General features: G+C 37.6%; 1 protein-coding gene across 1 annotated transcript in view; it reads right to left on the reverse strand.

The window, feature by feature from the left end:
- Window positions 1–19,201, reverse strand: part of MSH3 (mutS homolog 3) — a 99,413-nt gene that overhangs the window by 8,971 nt on the left and 71,241 nt on the right. The window contains exons 18-20 of the mRNA XM_072416211.1: window positions 17,906–18,013; window positions 16,346–16,460; window positions 8,352–8,509 (exon numbers count right to left, since the gene is read on the reverse strand). Of these exons, the coding sequence (XP_072272312.1) occupies window positions 8,352–8,509; window positions 16,346–16,460; window positions 17,906–18,013 (381 nt within the window). The remainder of the gene's footprint in view (window positions 1–8,351; window positions 8,510–16,345; window positions 16,461–17,905; window positions 18,014–19,201) is intronic.

Consider the following 19,201-nt stretch of genomic DNA (forward strand, 5'->3'; position numbering starts at 1 on the left):
TTACAGGTCTACAATTTAAAAAAAAAAAATTCATGAAAAACAGTGTAACGCTTTTGGAACAGAAATCTAGACATCAGTGTAACGCCCAGGTGGTTAACATCAGGTAGAATAATATAACAGAATAATATCTTCCCCTATTTTTATCACAATATACATTTTTTTTATACATTTCCCTATACATACACAACCAACCTTCCTCTTACATTCCTTGTATATACTGATCACCTACATTACTCATAAACCTTATATTTATGCCTTCCAAACTTCATTGAATTATGTGATGAATATTTTGATAAAAACTGTTGCCTTTTCTATGCAAACAACTATTATAAGTATGATTTTTTTATGGGTCAATTTGTTTTTATTAGGAAAATAGGGAAAGATACAATACAAAATATACAATAATATTACAGCAAGGTAGAAAACCTCACAAAAACAAACGAGAACATTTTATAAATTACTAAATTTTGATCATAACACAAGTATGATTTTTTATGTTGTGAAATGCATCAGGGGAACTGAGACGTCTCTTGTTCACAATTTGTGTTTTCTAGTCTATCAGTGAAACTTTGTCTAGCCAGCTAGCTATCTCCCTATGATTTGGGGACCTATCCTTTGAATCTTTATATTAATACACTTTCCAGAAAAATGTAATCCTCGTTTTTTTGATTGTGAAACTATTTAATTGTTCCCAAGAAGCACCTGTAAATAATGATACTATTTTGATTTGTTCTTTTGCTATATGATGGAGAAGGAAAACAACTTGGCAGAAACCAATGTAAATGACTTCATAGGTTGGCTTTAAATACTACAAATGAGTGAAAGCTCAGCTGTAAATGTTCTGACACAGAAGCACACACTATATGGATTAGCTGGTAGTTGTGGAACTAATCAATACATCAGCATAATGGGGCCTTATGTCTAGTTATGGCTGTACATTTCCGCTCAAGCTCCCCTGACTGCTGTGAAATCACAGCTGCAGAACCTGTCACAACAGTCAATGTAAACCTCAGAGGAGCCACTATTTTCTTACAAGAGAAGAGAATTTATTTTTAATGTCTGCAGACATGCTCTCCGACATTGAACCATGTTTTATAGCATCAACTGAACTGAATCCACTGCAGAATGCTTCAGTGGATTAATAGCATTGGAAACTGTTGGAGCTTAATATACTCAGATAGCTTAATTAGTCAGAAGCCACACTCCCTCTGTTGATATTACAAATTACCAGGAACATTTCCTTATAAACTAACAAACGCAGAGTACAGGGATAATTGGGCCTGTGCTGCAACAAGGTTGACAGGCTTTAGGAACAAGGACACATATTTTGAATATTGAATGTGAATGGAATTTAATGTTGAACTTCAGTCAGCCCATTACAAAATCTACTGAAACCTTCAACTTCCCCTCCTATGTGCCTTCCACCTGTCCTGTGTATTCCCTCTTTTTAGTCCTTGTGATTTCAGGGGCTGCAAAAGATTTATCCTCAGGGGTGGGGTTCACAGACTGCCAGTCTCTGTGACCAATCAGAAATAAGGGGTGTGTCAGTTCAGGAGATAGGGATGATCTCTCTACCACTCTCACAGGTCTGCACAGTCATTCTGCTTATCTCTGGTGCCCTACATGGTTCTCATACTCTGCTGAAATGCTATACATTAAAGTGTGCAGGCAACGCTTTACCTCTCATATTTATTTAAATCAAAACAACCATCTCTCCTATGTTAATACTAAAATTTGGACACACCTAAAAGGTACATTATACCTACCTCCTTTTTACAGGAGGAAGCTCACAGCATTGCCTCCCACATACTGTATCAGTGCAATTTGCATGCAGACTACACTAGGAAACAATAACACATGAAGCCAAGTTCACAGAAAAGAAAATAAATGGCTGAAAAGAGAGTACCAGGACAGTGGAGATGGGGAGAAGTGGGATGCATGATCCTTATAGTACATCAGACAGAAAACCAAGTAGGAAATGTCCCAGGAAGGATTATTCACACAGCTTGTTACAACTGTGAATAACCAACCACAAACAGAGCAAACCTAATGGCACATAATAGTTAGGCAAAGAACAAAATCCAAAAGAAATCTGATAATTTAGTGATCTGATCTAGCCATTGTGAATCACGTGATTTCTGAATATTATTACATGGAACATCAAAAGTAAAGTATAGAGTCATTACTGAATTCTGGCATTAATAAGCAAATGTGCCAAATTAGATATAAGGCATGAAGTGTTGATTTAACATATTTCTCCACTATCTCCAATGAGTACACACAGGAAAACCCTTCTTAGTGACAAGATGCCATCACTTGGCAGATATTAGCAGTCACATGAGAGTTCCTTGGTTCAAAATCTCAAATGTATTATTTTCCCAGAGAAGCATGGTGCAATTATACATAACCAAAGTTAAACAAAAAAGACAACTTTTGGGAGGCAAACTGTGTATTTTGTAAGTCCTCCTAAGCAAAGCTTTATTGAAATACAGGAAAACATTTAATGGCACAGGTCCGGAAGATTTAGAAAGTTTCTGAATCCAAAGCAATTGATAAAAATATCTTTTATTCACTGCCTCAATAGTGCTTAAAGTGTACCTAAACTTAGAAATTTCACTTTACATAAAAGGGTAAACAACCCTTTTATGTTAAGTAAAATATCTGTTGTTCTTTCTTTTTTTAAGTGCAACACCCTTTTAAAAAAAGGGTGCAGTAGCACCCCAATTTTAAATGGGAGCGCAAAGTCTCCAGGGATACCTGCATGCGTAGTGAGATCGGCAAGTTTTTTCTTTCAACCTACGTCACCCGATCTTGGTGACATGGGAAGAACCAGGAAGAAGAGGCGAAGATGGCGTCCTCTGGCGCTTCGGCTCAGGGACGACGCGGGACCCGATGGAAGGCACCCCTGGATGGATCAGTCTGCCCTGCAGGATTGAAGGTAGGTGTATTTTTTTTGTTTTAGGCACTTTTCAGTTAAGCTCCTCTTTAACATTTTTTATATCAAAGTGTACTACGCAGATTACCGGTTTTTGTTAGTATAGCTTGAAGATAAAAAGCTGAGAGATGATGGTCTTTTTTCTGTTTTTTTTATTGCTGCATTCATGTCTTTTCTTTTTTGCTTTATACAGTGAAATGTCACAGTGGGACTGTATTCCAACTCAGGATTATGTTCAAAGAAAAATATACTCTGCTGTGTTGTATGAATATCTCTATCTAGCCCCCTAGTGAAATCCAGAGTATTAGGGAGCCAACCTATACTTCTTTATATACTAAGTCAATGTAAGTGATGCTCAACTATTTACTTTAGTTGCCAATGTCATGGCTTATTACACAGGGGAAGTATAACATCAAAGCACACATTCCTTGATTTTACATCACACTGTATTGAAATCCCATATTAAACAGTGTTAGATGGTCTTCATTTACCAGACAGTGCTTTGTTTGGCAAAAATTTCCCCTAGCTTTTAAAACACTGAAATATTATATCAAACACAAAGGTCATAGCTAACAATAAAGTTCACAAATTTACATATAGCAGAAATATGACATACATACATATGCATAGGGAATTAAAACAGAAATATCAATGTGGTGCATATCTCATGTATAAATACAGATTACATATAGCAAGGTATATGAAGGCTTTTGTCCAGACCAACATCCAGCATTGTGATCCTGACTTCCTTTCTCAGACATGCCTAATGAGCGTATTTTAAATGGAGGATCTTGCATATTCCAAAATTTAGGCATACATTTAAAACAAAAATTATTTTAAACTACTTGTACAATTAAAAAAAAAAAAAAAAAAACGTAAAACCTTGACCATATGTAAATACAAGCAGTACATCCTAGCCTATAAAACCACTATAAGAAATCTACTTGTAATGCAACATGGTATACCTACAATAAACAGTACCTTCCCTCTATAATACATACACTGCTAAGAAAGATTTAACTTCTGATAAAGTGGCTCCACTATGATAAGCATGGAGCATGGGTTTGTTGTTTTTTTTCTCACTGTCGTCTATCGATGACCCCAGTCCTTGTGCAAACCAATATCAAAACTGATAAACCAATACTCATATTCAGACTTAGATGTTCAGAAGTTAACATGCAGAGAAAACAAGTAGCAGGACTAAGCAGGGAAAATATGCAAGTATTGATTAGTGTAGAAAAAAGCAAACATCGGCAAGGCAAAAAAAAGAATTAGACAATTAAGAGGTAGGTAAATCAACACACCCATGATCAACACTTCAGAAGCTGAACTCCATATGTAATACAGGGGCAGAATACTGTTTATTGTAGGTACACCAATGTTTTACAAGCTTGTTTGATTATGTGTTTTTATGGGCTAAGGTATACAGATTGTATTTTTATATGTTAATATGTTATTGTAATATATATAGCAACTTGTTCTGTGCTGTCTCTCTTTTATAGCTGTAAAAAAATATTTGTACTTTTTTCTGGCACTGCTGAAGTTGTATAATCCATATACAACCCTTATAACAAAAATAGGCTTACATTAAAAATGTAAAGTAGAAGATGATCAAACCATTGACATATATTTCTATACAACAGTAAATTGTCCTCCATCAGCAATAAAAAAATAACTTTGCTACATTACACACACACACAGTATTTACGCAGTGCTGTACATATTACGCTGCACTGTACAAAGTCCACAGTGATGCCACTAGCTGTCCCTCAAAGGGGCTCACAATCTAATGTCCCTACCATAGTCATATGTCTTTAATACAGTCTGTCAATTTTTAAGGGAAGCCAATTAACCTAATTGCATGTTTTTGGCATGTGGAAGGAAACACATGCAAACAAGGGGAGAACCTGCAAACTTCAGGCAGGTAGTGTCCTGGCTGAGATTCGAACCTGGGACCCAGCGCTGCAAAGACCAGAGTGCTAGCCATCGTGCTACATTCTGTTTAGTTTCAGGAAGCCTAAACTGAAGTCCTTGGCATGGGACTTCTCAAGTCCACTTCTATCTGTTAACATAACTCAAATACACAATGGAAGTTAAGTGGGAAAATAAATATTGCTGAGAGGTAGAGAATTTTTGGCAATGATAATTTTTTTCTTGTCCTCACTGGAGAAGAGCAAACTAAGATATTAGTCATAATCTTCAAGAATGCTGTACAAGAGCTGATTTCAGCTAGAATAATAAAATGATAAGCATATTTTGAATGTATTATTTGTCATGCTCTGAAATCAAGTTATATGAAATACTATATGTAGTGTCAAAGGCTCTCAATATGTGCATAAATATAGAGAAGATACATTCCAAGAAACCACAACGTCCAGCTTCTCCTGCCTGCAAATGAATCCGGGGATAGGCATAGAAGACCACCATAACTCCTGACACATGCAGACAGCCACTACATTCATAAAGTATCTGGCACCTGTGATCATTGCCTTACTACCAGGTCATCAACCCATTTCCCCTGCTCTACATGTTTCTAGTGTGCATATAATCTGGTACCATTATACAGTAAGTTTAGAGACGTTTTGAGATTATTCTGTATACAATATATTGCTAATATATTGCTAACATATACATTTGTATCAGTCATTCCAGATACATTTACAGACATTTTATGAGACAGATATACATATTACTATTACATCAGCATATGAACTAGTTAGTGTCAGAAAAGGGTCCTCTGACTGCTCCCTGTTTTACTGATGAGATAGACTTATGCTTGTGCAGTAGTTAATACCCGCTTACTGGACTACATTTTATAACATACATATCTGTGAAAAAAAATTGCCTGGTGACCTTTACAATGCCTTTGCTAAAGAAAAAAATAATTAACACAAGCTTCCTGCTGGCTGTCTGCTTGTTGTATATATTCCAATTAAATCAATCCTTAAAAGGCAGAAACATCATTTTTTATTCACAACAACAAAAAGACAGATTCTTTTCAATAACTAGCCTATATTCTACATTAAAGAAATTGCAACATTACTGGTAACACTTGGAAGTCAGGATTAAAAAAGCAAGTTGTATTATGGCCTTACAATAAAACATGTGCAGGAGCTCCTAATTAAAAGTGCATCTGCACAGTTTACTTAGTTGCCCTGCAAAAAACAATGCTGAAGTTGTCATCTGTAAAGCCTGTATCTTAAAACTAGTGCTCATCCCCTTCACAGAGAAAAAAAAAGGGAAGGTCCTAAGCAGCAGTCGTACCGATAAACTCCGGACTGCTATATGGGTGGGCTTAGCGGCTGAGTCAGAGTCATATCACATACAACTAGGTGGTGCTGGGCTGCCATCAGAATATTCTGGCCCATACTAGGAAAACCTATTACCCCCCCCCCCCCCCCCCCCCACCTTCATTCCTTCTTGTGCAATAGGTCATAGCTATTCAGTGCCTTTGCAGTTTTTCCCAGTGCCAGCAGAGAACTGTGTGAGGTATTGGAAAAGGTGGGCTGCCAAACTCACAGTAGGGCTTCCATTTATCTCCCCAGCTGCTAACACACAATTGAATCACTACAAACCCATTCATTCACCATTTTTTGCATGTCAGAAGGCTCTGAGCTACTCAAGAAGAAGTAGATAATTGACCTTGGGGGAGTTCCTGCCACTGCAACTAAAGCCAGAGGTTAAAGAGATTACTTACACAGCATATTTCATCTGTTTTTATTTATTCTTGTTTTTTTTGTTTTTTGTTTTTTTTAAAAGACCGATTGCATAAAGAAATGAAAGTTTGATTCTGCTTTAACAACAAAGATTAGGTTTAGGGGTCAAAGTTGAATGTAGGAAAATAATTTTAGGTTCAAGTAAACGGGTACTGAAAATGATAGTTTACATTGCCATGTCACTGACCTAGCATAAGTATGCGTCTTGTGAAGTCATAGCACCTGATCTTTGATCCAGAACAGTGACTTAAGTGAGACAAAGGGTCAGCATGACTGCCATGCAACAAACATTTACAAAAGCTGACCAGTAATGACAGCCTAATTCTGGTCTGCTGCTATATATATGGGTTCAATGCTTGTTTGGCTAGTTGGAGAAATTTGCGAAAACGAGCATTGTAGTGCAGGTAGACCCCCATTGCATTTTATTTAAAAGAAGTCTAGTGTTGTGCTTTAAAGCAGAGGACTCTGACAATTTTTCCTATTTGGACCCTTTTGCTTTATTATACTTTAGATAGAGAAACATTGATTTATATATATATTCCATAAAAGCCACAAGGGCTACAATAAACTTTGTGTGCTTAAAAAATCTTTACACAAGGCAGACCCATTTAGAAAAGTTGACATGCAGAAATGTTTAGTTTTTGTTGTTGTTTTTTTCCTATATACATTCTTTGCTTTTTCATATTTTTATTTCAGTAATAAATCACCAACCTTGTCTAGCTGGTACCTGAAAATTGTCCTCTATATATTGGTTTACCTACTTATCATAGATATTTCATGCAAATCTATCACCAAAATGTTTACTTTGCATAAAAGTGTAGACACTTTTATGTGATATAAAAATGTCATGCATCCCAGGAGGCTCCTGGCTGCCCGGGCATGCGCAGAAGGGACTATTTAAAACATTTAGGGGAAAGTATTACCAATCTCAAGCAGGTGCATTGAGATCGGCCCCACTTAAAGCAGGCTACATTACCCCATCTCGCATTTGCACAGTGTGAGATTGGGTGAGATAGCCAGAAGGCAGAAGAAGGAAAAAGATGGCAGCACCTGGCGCTTTCTCCACGCCAGGACGAAGACAGATAGCAGTATGGCACGAGACCTAATCTAAGACATCTCCCGCGGGATCGAGAGATGAGTTTTTTTTTTATTTAGAGTTTAGTTCTGCTTTAAGGCTTTCTTTTATATATATGTAAACCTTACAGTAACTTTCAAGGACTGTGCGGACTGGCAGCTTATACATGGCACTGAGGTACATGCATCAGGGCCAAATAATACCTGGCTAGAGTTCTCATTTAGTTAGCGTTTACATTAGAACTGCACCAATATATACTAGAACTATGAAGTGAGACACCAACTAAACCTATCACAACAGAAATAAGGAGGCTCACTTGGCTGTATGCTAGTTAACGTATGCTAATGCTAGTTAACTGGCTCTTATGCTGACCCACTATATTGGATTCAGACCAATAAGCATGCCTTCCAAAAACAAAAATAAGCCCGATACACAATTATAACTTATAAAAATTTCCAAGTACATGCTTAAGGCTATATAGTACATATGGCTGTTGAATTATGGGGAGCTGTGATACCACCCAGCACCTATGATCACACTGCTGGATGTTAATGTAAATGGGCACCAATGTTTTTTTAAACTTCAGTCTTCACTTTGCTGACATAGAATACAAAGTGTACTGTACCTGGTAACGATTCTATCCACAACACCAATAGTGGCTTCTTCTGCTGGGACGTAGGAACCCATCTGTGCCATTACTGTGATGAGAGCAACCTGCTTGATGTATGAGCTCTTTCCACCCATGTTGGGTCCAGTGATTATCATTACTCTTTCCATGCTTGCCTACAGAAAGGTGGAGTAGTCATGGTTTATTATTCCAGCAGTTACAACCATGATTTTTTAACACACAGAAATTTCTGATGGCAACTTAAACTGACATTTTCAAACATGAGATCCAGAACAGAGAGATTAAAGTGCAACTGAACAGACACCCAACTGTGCTGATGTTGGTAATAAGCAGATAATCACAACTAGCTACCATTTTCCTGCTTTCCAAATGATTAGGTTGAGGGGAAGTTTTTTCAACACAATTTTTTAAATATATAGGACCAAAAAGTAATATTTACTTCAAAGGCTGGAGATCAGGAGTGAAAAAATAACATTATTTGAAGTAAAGCTCAACTCCAGACATGCTGTAAAGCACTCACTAGAATTCCTTTACCCCTGGCTTGATATTTAGGAATTTCTAAATGTTTTTAAAACATCTATGTATATGTTGATTCTTTCAGCCTTCATAGTGTTACTAGGTATCTTATTTTATTCATGCAAATTTTCTATTGCGCATAGAGCTTAGCATTAAATTAAAAACACAGAAATATGCCATGTTCTCAAACATGGAAAAATAAGCAGACAGTAAAGTCAGTGACTCAGGTGACCAAATAGTACGCAAGGAGAACAATGACAACACTTGTGTTTTCACCTTATAGTGCATATTAATTATGGCATTTTCTTTTATTTAGGAAGTAAAAGTCAATGCAGTGACAGTTTCTCAGTTCCCATGCAAGCGTTTCAGAAGCACTGTTTTTTTTTATTTTTTAATGTTTATTTTTTAAGCAACCAACAATAAGTCAAAAGACATAGTCAAAAGAATTGTGCAAACATAAGATACAAAACCAATGTGATACATAGTACCGAGCATAATAAGAATGCACAGGTCTTGGAAATATGTACAGACACAGAGTATCATACCAGCTAAAAATTTAGTGCAAAACACGTTGTTTGGTGTCAGACATTCATGTAGCAAGATGATAGATGGAATTTAGGAAGAACATATGCGTAGATGTGACAATGTAGTGACCCTGAATTGCATCTATCATAAACTAAATACAAGCCCAAGAGAAAGCCCAAAGTCTGCCTGAGTGCTGGGGGTTTAGTGGGCTAGCACTTCAGACTTTTGAAGAATAACTCTATAATCCGAACGTTTGGCATATTTGCTCAGTTCCTTAGGGAGGTTCGGGATAGTTATACAGGGCAAAGTTACATAAAAAAGGAGGTTGTCTGCGTAGGCGGCTACTTTATTCTACATTCTTTACACCATAACACCTTTAACCTCCCTGAGGGTCTGATTCTGGCCGTATTTTCATGCAAAAATGATACAATTTTTTTGCATGTAAACTTATTTTACATTGTAGACCTATAATTCTTAGACATAAATCACTGACACATGTCTAATAGTTAATAAATTTATTGTTAAACTTCAAAAAAACCCACAAAAATTTGTTAAAAAAAAATATGTATATTGTAATATATTTGTACAGCAGCATACATAATATATATATTATATAAATATTTCTTTGTATTGGGCTCAATATAGCTATTTTATATTTATTCCAATACAAAACTATTTGAATTTCCCGCCGCTAAGTCCCGGCCGCACCGACGCATGCACCAACGTCACCAGGAAACCCCGTAGGGCGTCTCTGCACTTCGCGGCTGGACATCAGAGGAGGCAGACGTGTCCCCAGGACCTGTGAGGACACCAACGGAACAAGGTGAGTTGGTTTTTAATCTGCTTTTAGGTACCCCGAGTTTGACTCGGGATTACTGCTGGGGGGGGGGGGTTAAAACCAGTGTTTTTACAGATCTGTATCAGAAGAGGCTCAAGAAGCAGGAAAAAAAGTAGGGGGGACAGTGGACAGACAGCCTTGCCTCGTTCCGTTGGTAATCGAAAAAGAACGTGAAAGAAGCCGATTAACTCTGAGGCAGTGGGATTCTGATACAGAGCTTGGATCCACTCAAAAACAGGGCTCGGGATACCTATGTAGGTGAGGACTTGCTGCATATACGCCCAGTTCACCAGATCAAACACCTTCTCGGCTCATGCCGAGGAGGGGATTTTATTCACGGTGACCTGGTGTATTAGATTAAGTGTGTTAGTGGTGTTATCCCTTACCTCTCGAAAAGGTAGGAATCCACTTTGGTCCGAGTGAATAGGACCTTGGAGGAGGGGCGTTAGTCTGTGCGCTAATATTCTGGAGGAGAACTTAACATCACAATTAAGGAGCGATATTGGCCGATAACTCGCGCAAGAATTAGGATCTTTCTCTGGCTTCAATATTACAGTATTACTATTATATTACTTTAATATGAGCTCTGGCAGAATCTGCTGGGAGAAGGCAGTCTGATGAGAGTGCATTAAAGGTGGCCAAGAATGGTTGCGTAAGTTGGGGGAGGAACCTCTTATAAAGGCAAGAATAAATTTATCAGGGCCGGGTGCCTTTCCCGTGGGCGCTTTGGTAAGAGCTTCTTGCAATTCAGCTAAACTAATAGGGGCATCAAGAATAGAAAGAGCTTCCTCTGGTATATTAGGCATGACTGAGAAGTTTAGATAGCCCTGTATAATTGCTGCTATTGAGGCTGAAGAGAGGATATTCGGGCTGTCTCTCAAATTATACAATTTATTCTAAAAATAAAAAGAGACCACAATGTCCCGGGAACAGTGTAATGGGTTACAGGAATTCAAGTGTTTGCATGGTATAAAGGCACAAGCTCGCTTAGCCCTCACTGCATGAGCCAAAGCCTTTCCACATTTGTTACTCTATTCATAAAAAAAGGCCCTACACTTATCAAGCTGGGATCTCGCCTTTGAACAGAATACCATAATAATTTTCTCATGCAGAACTCCTAATTGGAATCCTATGTCTCGGGAATGACCCTGCTTATGTCGCGTTTCCAGGGCATTTAAGTCTTGGCGCATCTGCGCTATTTGAGCCTAGCATTCTTTACTAAGCCTATGGCCCTTCTGTATCAACAGCCCGCGAACATAGCATTTATGTGCCTTACATACATTCAGTGAACTAGAAACAAAGGCTTCGCACCGGGTGAAAAAACTTTGTATCTCAGTTTCCAACTGGGGCACAAAACCCTCAGAGGTCAGTAGGAACTTGTTGAGGCACCAGGAACTACTCTTTGAGGGAAGGACATCGGATTGAACAGTGAGCGAGATCGGGGTGTGGTACGAGAAGGTCATAGTACCAATTCCAGAAGCTTATATACGAGAGATGGCCTCATGCCTTACTAAAAAAAAAGGTCAATACGTGAATAGGGTTTGTAAACCAGTGAAAAAAAAGTGTAGTCTCCAAACGTCGATAAGTTGGTGCTAATGTAAAAGAGTTTTCAGCCACCACAGAGTGAAATAGGGAAGGTGAGAAGCCCCCCCGGACACATCCTGAGCCGGATCTAATGCCAAAAAAAAATCCCCTCCTACTACCAACATACCTTCTGTAAATATATTTGCAATATCAAGGAATTTCTCTAAGCAAGAAAGTTGATTGGTGTTGGGGAGGTACAGATTGACCAGAGCGAATAATTGGGACTGTATTTTCCCTTTACCTACGAAATATCTCCTTTCAGGGTCAGATTGTACAGCAACTAATGTCCAGGGAAGAGACTTGTCAATCAAAATACTGACACCCCTGGATTTAGAATCAGGGGAGGAGCCACGGTGAACTGTTTGGAAACGGCGGTTTTTAAACGATGGCACCTTGTTATGGCGAAAGTGCATCTCCTGGATAAATGCCACTTGGCATTTCAGGTGACTAAGGGCATTTAGCACCACTGAATGCTTGGTCAGTGAATTAAGACCCTTAGCGTTAATGGATTAAATTTTTATTGACATGAAGGCAGTACATTAGGGTCAAACACGCTCGCCTATTCCACCAAATCAAAGATAATGGGTTTGGAAAGGGAAGGAGATATGTGGGGGGAAGGAGGGGGGCTCTGATAGAGGGAGTGGGGAAAGAAAAAGGAACAGAGAGAAAAAGAAGAGAAAAAAGAGATAGAAAGAAAGTGAAAAAGAAGTAGGCAAGGCCCCCGACTTACTGTCAGGGTCAATGGGTATACCCCATCCGGAAAGGAATAGAGATCAGTCCTCATTAGACATAGGTGCCAGGGTATCCCACCCACCAGAAAAGGTTCTCTGTGGTGCATCCACCGGAAAATCTAGTTAGTTCGGGATGTTAATAGGTTTCCGCTCCTAGCATGGTGAACAGTGCAGGGAGCTGTGAGTGGTGATGTAGTGCAAATGATTCACCACCCTTCAATATAAGCACATGAAACAGGTGTCCCCATCTGTAGTATGCACCACCGGAACGGATCAGTTCCAGTAGGGGACGTAATGTACAACGCATATGTAGAGTTTGCGCTGAGACATCCGTTGACGATTGTATACTTGCTCCATCAAAGTCAACAGGGCCATGGTGCCACGCTTTCCTCAAAATTTCCTCTTTCAGAGTGTAGTAATGAATACAGCACAACACATCATTAGGCACATTTAAGCTCCTATCCTGGATGCTACGGACTTGTGTACCCTATCAATTTCAATGGCTGTGCCTGGTGGGCGATCAAGAAGTGTGTCGAAAAATGGCTGTAACAGTGGTACATAGATTAACATTAGCTGTGGCTGTAGGGATACCCCGCAGGTGGACATTATTCCTGCGAATGCGATATTCTAGACCATCAGTGCGGAGAAGCAAGGAGGTAAGTTTGCGCAGTGAACTCTCGATACGTGAAAAAAGTTCCTGCAGCATGGCATGGGATACATACGCCTGCATGGGAGAAGCAGCTGTGCCTGATTCAGGAGAGTCTCGAGACCCATCTTGAAAAATAGCAGGACTCCTTGGGGTAACTAGCGAGTAGGCTAAGGAGCTCGTAGAGCCTGTGTCCCGGGCTTCTATGCTGGTGCTTGGCGGTAAGGAGCGTGAGGATGCCTTGTGGTCTGAAGCCGGGGAGGTTTGGAGGTAAAATAGCGGTTAAGATCCGCTTTCTTACCCGCTTGCTTAGGTCCCGGAGTTTTCCCACCGCACGGCATGCAGTTTGCTGTGATGGGTGGAAGCTGCCAAGTCTGAAGATGCAGCGGTGGCAAAAAAAAGCTTCTTCACACTGCCATTGCGTAGCTACGCCCACAGAAGCACTGTTTAACAAAGGAGCTGTAAAGGTTTACTACGCAATCAGTATATCCCAGGTTTAGTACTCTAAATGTTATCGGCTTTTTTATTGTTTTATTTTAAAGTTGTAAATGTATTTCAGCCACAAACCCTACGAACAGATTATTATTTGGTTGTATCCTTTGACACACAATGTTTAACAGATGTCCAGCACATAATGGTGATCACTAGTGATCTATGGCATAGTGAATGTCACCGCATGACATTGAGACACCTTCCCTTACAATCTCTGCTAATCCCAATAATACTATTGCAATATGAAAAGATTAATTAAAGTAGATTACTAAATAGGTGCTTAGTAATTTTACTCTGACTGCTCAGCTTTTACAAAACTGAGTGTATAGAAAAACTAAAAAATGTTTTTTTTTTTTTAATAATTTAGTCATGTTCCCAAATTATACTATTGAAACAGTGTCTATGTGTTTTAGCCATACATGAATTGCAATATAAACACCTAAAAATCTTAAATGTTAGTTTATGCCTTGAGGGGGAATGAAATTATATAAATTTATTACTGAATAATATTGGAAACTTTTTTTAGGCTGCTTAAGTTTTTATATTATGTGGAAGGGAAAGAATGCTGGGAATATATTTACTCCAAATGATAACTGAAGAAAGGTGTTTTCTCTAGAAAATTGGGAATTCTGTTCAGCTGATGTGAGCTGAAATTGGTTGTTTTGCCAATAATGCACAGCGGTATTTAGACATCTAGCCTTCTAAACCCAAGGCCAGTTTACATCACTGAACCTTTCTTTTTAGCTGCAGGGCATTCACTGATGTTGTTTCAAATACAGATTACAGGTTACAAGCTATCATTAGAATGCCACATAAATTGTCAGCTGGAGCTAGAAAAGCCATTGCTGCATTGCAAAAACACAATTCAATCAAAATACACGGGAGCAAAAATCACTACATTTTAAAGGTAAAAGCGTTTAAGTTTATATAAGTAAGTTTATTTTTCCGCAAAAACAGGAGATTTTTTGAATTTCCCACTTCCTAAGGCTGCAGGAAATACAAGGCAGAGAAGGCAAGGTGCTAAACCAAAAGGGCATTTATGAATTACAAAACAAATTTAGGAGTAGTGTAAAGATAACCTAACACAGTATAAATAGGGGAGCTGACACTGTCAACCTGAATTTGAAGGTACAAATTGGATTTTTCCAATCCTTTTTTTTGCCACTTTTTAGACTGTTAATTTTAACTTATCGAACTTTCTTTTGTATTAAAAACTGATAAAAAATTATGTTCTTCACAAAACTTACTAAAAAAGCAAGTGAAGCATTAGAAATGTAGGCTGCTTCTCTCCATAGCAACAGATTTCTACAGGAAGCCTACATGAATATAGAAATAGAAACACATAAATGGCAAGTCTGCACTTTACAGACATTGATAACTCAATCTATTATGTCACATAATACATTTATCGATGCCTGCTTTTAATAATCATTACATATATTGACAGGCTAGACAGGCTTCTTGACTGTGACAGCGACACCAATGACATTTACTTTTTCATGGTAAAACATATACCTTCAAGTTTGAAATGTAACAACTGAAGGTGCTATGTGTCACAGGAGAATGAATGTCTAAGTCTCATTAATGGATGGGAAAATCCGATTTGTCTGAGAATACAACAAATCACAGGGGTTCTTGGACTTTTATATTGTGTCCTGTCAGTTTTGCAATTGGCTACTTCTTCAGTTTTAGCATGTTAAAAATTACTATTCGTATAGTAACTTTGCTGACATTTAAGGTTATAAATGTCAAGAATACCAAAACACTTATATCCACAGATTGGTCCAGTAGAATACATCATGAATGCAATATTAAATTGCAGATAACCAATTGTAAATCTACACAGTATAGTGTTTCTCAGCTGTCAATGACTTGTATCAATGAAGGCTCAAGGCAACCCTGTTTGTGGCTGATCCAAGGCCAGTATTGTAGAGATATACATAGGGTGGGCAGAGAAAGAAACAGCTGGCTCTGAATGTATTTATATCTATATATATATATATATATATATATATATATATATATATATATACACATCATAATTTAAGATACCTACAGAAGGGCGGAAACCTGACAAGCAAAAAGAGATTTGGTTTACTTTAGAGCAAACCTGCTGATGCTATTACTAATAAAGTGCCTACTGGTATTCCATGGAGTCATCCTGCACGCTATGCAGTTCAAGTATTAGGTGCTTCCTGGTGTTTTTAGCAAACTCACTGGTTTTGCAGGGTAAAAGACAATTTATATTGCTGCCACATCATTTCCTACAAAGAGACATTCTTACAGGTGACCTGTCCCATAAAAGGTATCTGTAACTCCTAATAATAATACCACATTATTATTTCATGCATTGTGATATTTTGGAAAATTGTTCCTGTACCTGTTATACTGTTACAATAGAAAAACAAAAAAAAAATATAGAAACTGATCTACAATATATACAAATATACAAATATAGATGAACAGATATACAAGACTGGATAATTGAAGTTAAATTTCATTTAGTTTAATCTAAAGTCTTTAGTAAATCAGCATCCACATATTAGAATCAGTAATGCCCGACTTTCGATGGATTTGCAACAAAATTTTGGTAATCTGTGACGATGACTACAAAAAGTTTTGTCCTGGAGGGGACAAAAAAAATTGGAATTTTACTTACTGAAAGGGTGGTACTGTTCGGAACATACTGGTTTTGTTCTTCTAGAAGTAAGTCAATTACAGGATGTCGACCATTTTTAATGACTATTTCGCATCTCTGGTCATGAACCACTGGCCTGTAAAACATTTATATCAAGAATTCATGTAATTGTGTTAAGATAATATAGCATCTCACTGTTCTGGTGCATTTTATTTGTATCCATTAGTATACACCATTCCATAAATAGATCTTATTAACTTAAGGTCCTCTGAAGCATCCGATCAGAATGTAGATGTAATTTTCCTGTGAAGGTTAGGAAACCCAAGGGCATTCACTCCATTGTGCGTTTTCGTGCAGCTCCCCTCAAAAAGAACCAGTGTCTGACTTACCGCTCTTACTAGTACTGCTCACTGCTGCCCCCATTTATTACTTTAATAAACAGAAACTTGTATTGCCTGCCAAATATCCATCCTGCTGCGTCGTAATGTAGCACTCTTCAGAGCTTGTACCAATTGCAGACTTTATTCAACTATTTCACCAGGCATCACCAGCCTCTATAGTCCCTCTTTATTCTGTAAACCCATTGCGGGGATGGGCGGCACATAAAAACGTTGCTGTTTTCGGCAGCATTCACTTGTAAGCCCAGTTTAATGATACGCCCCCACAAGGCAGGTTTTTGACATCCTGGGCTCCCAGGCAGTGAGTTGAATAAAGCTCAGGGTCATTTAACCCTGAGTACTATCACTGAATTGCAAGATGGTTAAGTCTGCAGTGGAAAAATACAGCAAATGCTGCTTTTATTGTTTGGATTTTTATTAGGCATTGTATTTTTTGTTACAGTTCCAGGAATTTGCAAACAGAACAGTAAGCTCTAGATTTCTGCTCCCTAGCAAGCACTGCAACTAAGAAAATCAGAAACCTAGACTCAATTTACCTTTAAGGAAATCTTACAGAAATCTAAAAGCTCCAATTGTTGTGCTAATGCTCTGTCATTGACATGGAACACATACAGAAATGAGGAATTCTGACTTTTAGTTGCTGCATATTTTTCCTTGGTAAGTGATTTAGTCCAGTACTAAATCCAGAGAGGCACAGCTACCATTTGCTGAAGAAAGAAAGCAATGGCCTCCTCTATTTTTCCAATCAGATGTTCCTGAAACCTGAATTCCCTAGCTACTCCTGTGTCAAGAATTTGGAGAATACCTCACAAAATGACTTTAGTTTGAGCTTTGATATGTTTTCTTAGAAAGTCAAAGAAGTAATTGTGTAGTTAATGCTGAGAGCAAGAATACACAAAGCAAAGATCAGCAGCATCAGTACGCATTAAAAAAAAAAAAAAAAAACACAAAATACATTGAAAATGTTAATGATACACAGTATGTCATATTTTTGGGGTTTAACTACTTTAAGGTTTACTATTTAGTTCTAATTATAGTTACATTTATTGAAAGTTTCTACAGAAATTAGATTTTATTCATTATACCTCTAATTGAGGTGGGGGATAACCCTGCTTTTCATAATATACATTACATGTACAATATATGGTGTACCAAAGAACATGTAGACACTAAACTGATTTACCTGCAATAACCACCTTGTTTTGCCATGTCCGCCAAAGAGAAAATGCAGTCAGCAGTTGCTAGGTGATTAACAGCTTTAGACACTGAATGATAATGTTCTCCAAATTGACTATAAATAAAACAACATTAATTAGAAACTTGAATCGTGTACAAGTAGCTCTACTACAATATGTATGTTATGGCAACCAAGAGAAAGAAAATGCACAAAGTAGTAGCAAACAATTAAAATCCCAAATGAAGGCTTTCCTTTTTTTAATAATGATAAAGTAGAAGAAAAGTTAAACAGTGAATATACTGTATTACAGTCCAGACATGTCCGTCTCTTGTTCCTGACTGCACCATTTACAATAAAAAATAATGTTTTATAAACATGTGGTAGTAAATAGAGACTAGATTAAAGCACACTTGATTTATCAGTTGCTGTTACTGATGAGATTTATAAGTTTGTAATCTTCAGAAACCGCCATATCATTTTATTTCCAGACCGCTGGAAACATTTAGAGACCAACTTAGCCAGAGGATCTGCTGCACATTCACTACAGATCATAACCTTTTACATTTACCAGTACAAGTATGCCAAGAATGTTGACAGAAAATATGGGTTCCTATATTAAATTACATTTTATAATAAGGGCTCAATGCAATCCCAATCAATGGAGATCATTTCCACAAGGTAATTCTAAAAATTAAAACTTACACTTTTAAATGTTAGGTGCTGTGAATAAACACTAACTTCTTGCACTCCTACGGGTGAAAATACTAAGTAAAAAAGGACCTGATATGTAATCAATTTCCTTTAACTGGGGTTAAATGCATTGGGAACTCTAGGAACAACACTAAATGCATAATTAAATGTCTCTCAATTTTTTACTGAGTAAATCTACACTGTTTGCAGCAACTATGCAGCTTCTGTTGATTATCAAAGCCAACATTAGATGCAAGCTGCTTCCTTCAGAGCTGTAGTTGTTGTGGGGTGCAGAAGGTGATATTGGTCCTGATAAGCTTAATGGAAAAAAAGACTATGTGCTGTTAGATTCCAAACAAAGCTATGCTGAATAAATGCAATATGATGGGCTGAAAAATGTCTGTTGGTTCACCTTTGTCCAAATGAAAGACCATAAATGTTTTAAATGTTTAATCTGAACACAAGCACAAGCAATAAACATATTTGCCTGATGATCTTTTATTAGATTGCATTCTTTTAAAAAATTATTATACTAATAAATATAATAAATAAATAATAAAATACATGTTACAGGGGCTTTATACTTTTAGAAAGATTTAATGTGCATTGATT

The sequence above is a fragment of the Pyxicephalus adspersus genome, chromosome 6, assembly GCF_032062135.1.
Source record: "Pyxicephalus adspersus chromosome 6, UCB_Pads_2.0, whole genome shotgun sequence".
Taxonomy (NCBI): domain Eukaryota; kingdom Metazoa; phylum Chordata; class Amphibia; order Anura; family Pyxicephalidae; genus Pyxicephalus; species Pyxicephalus adspersus.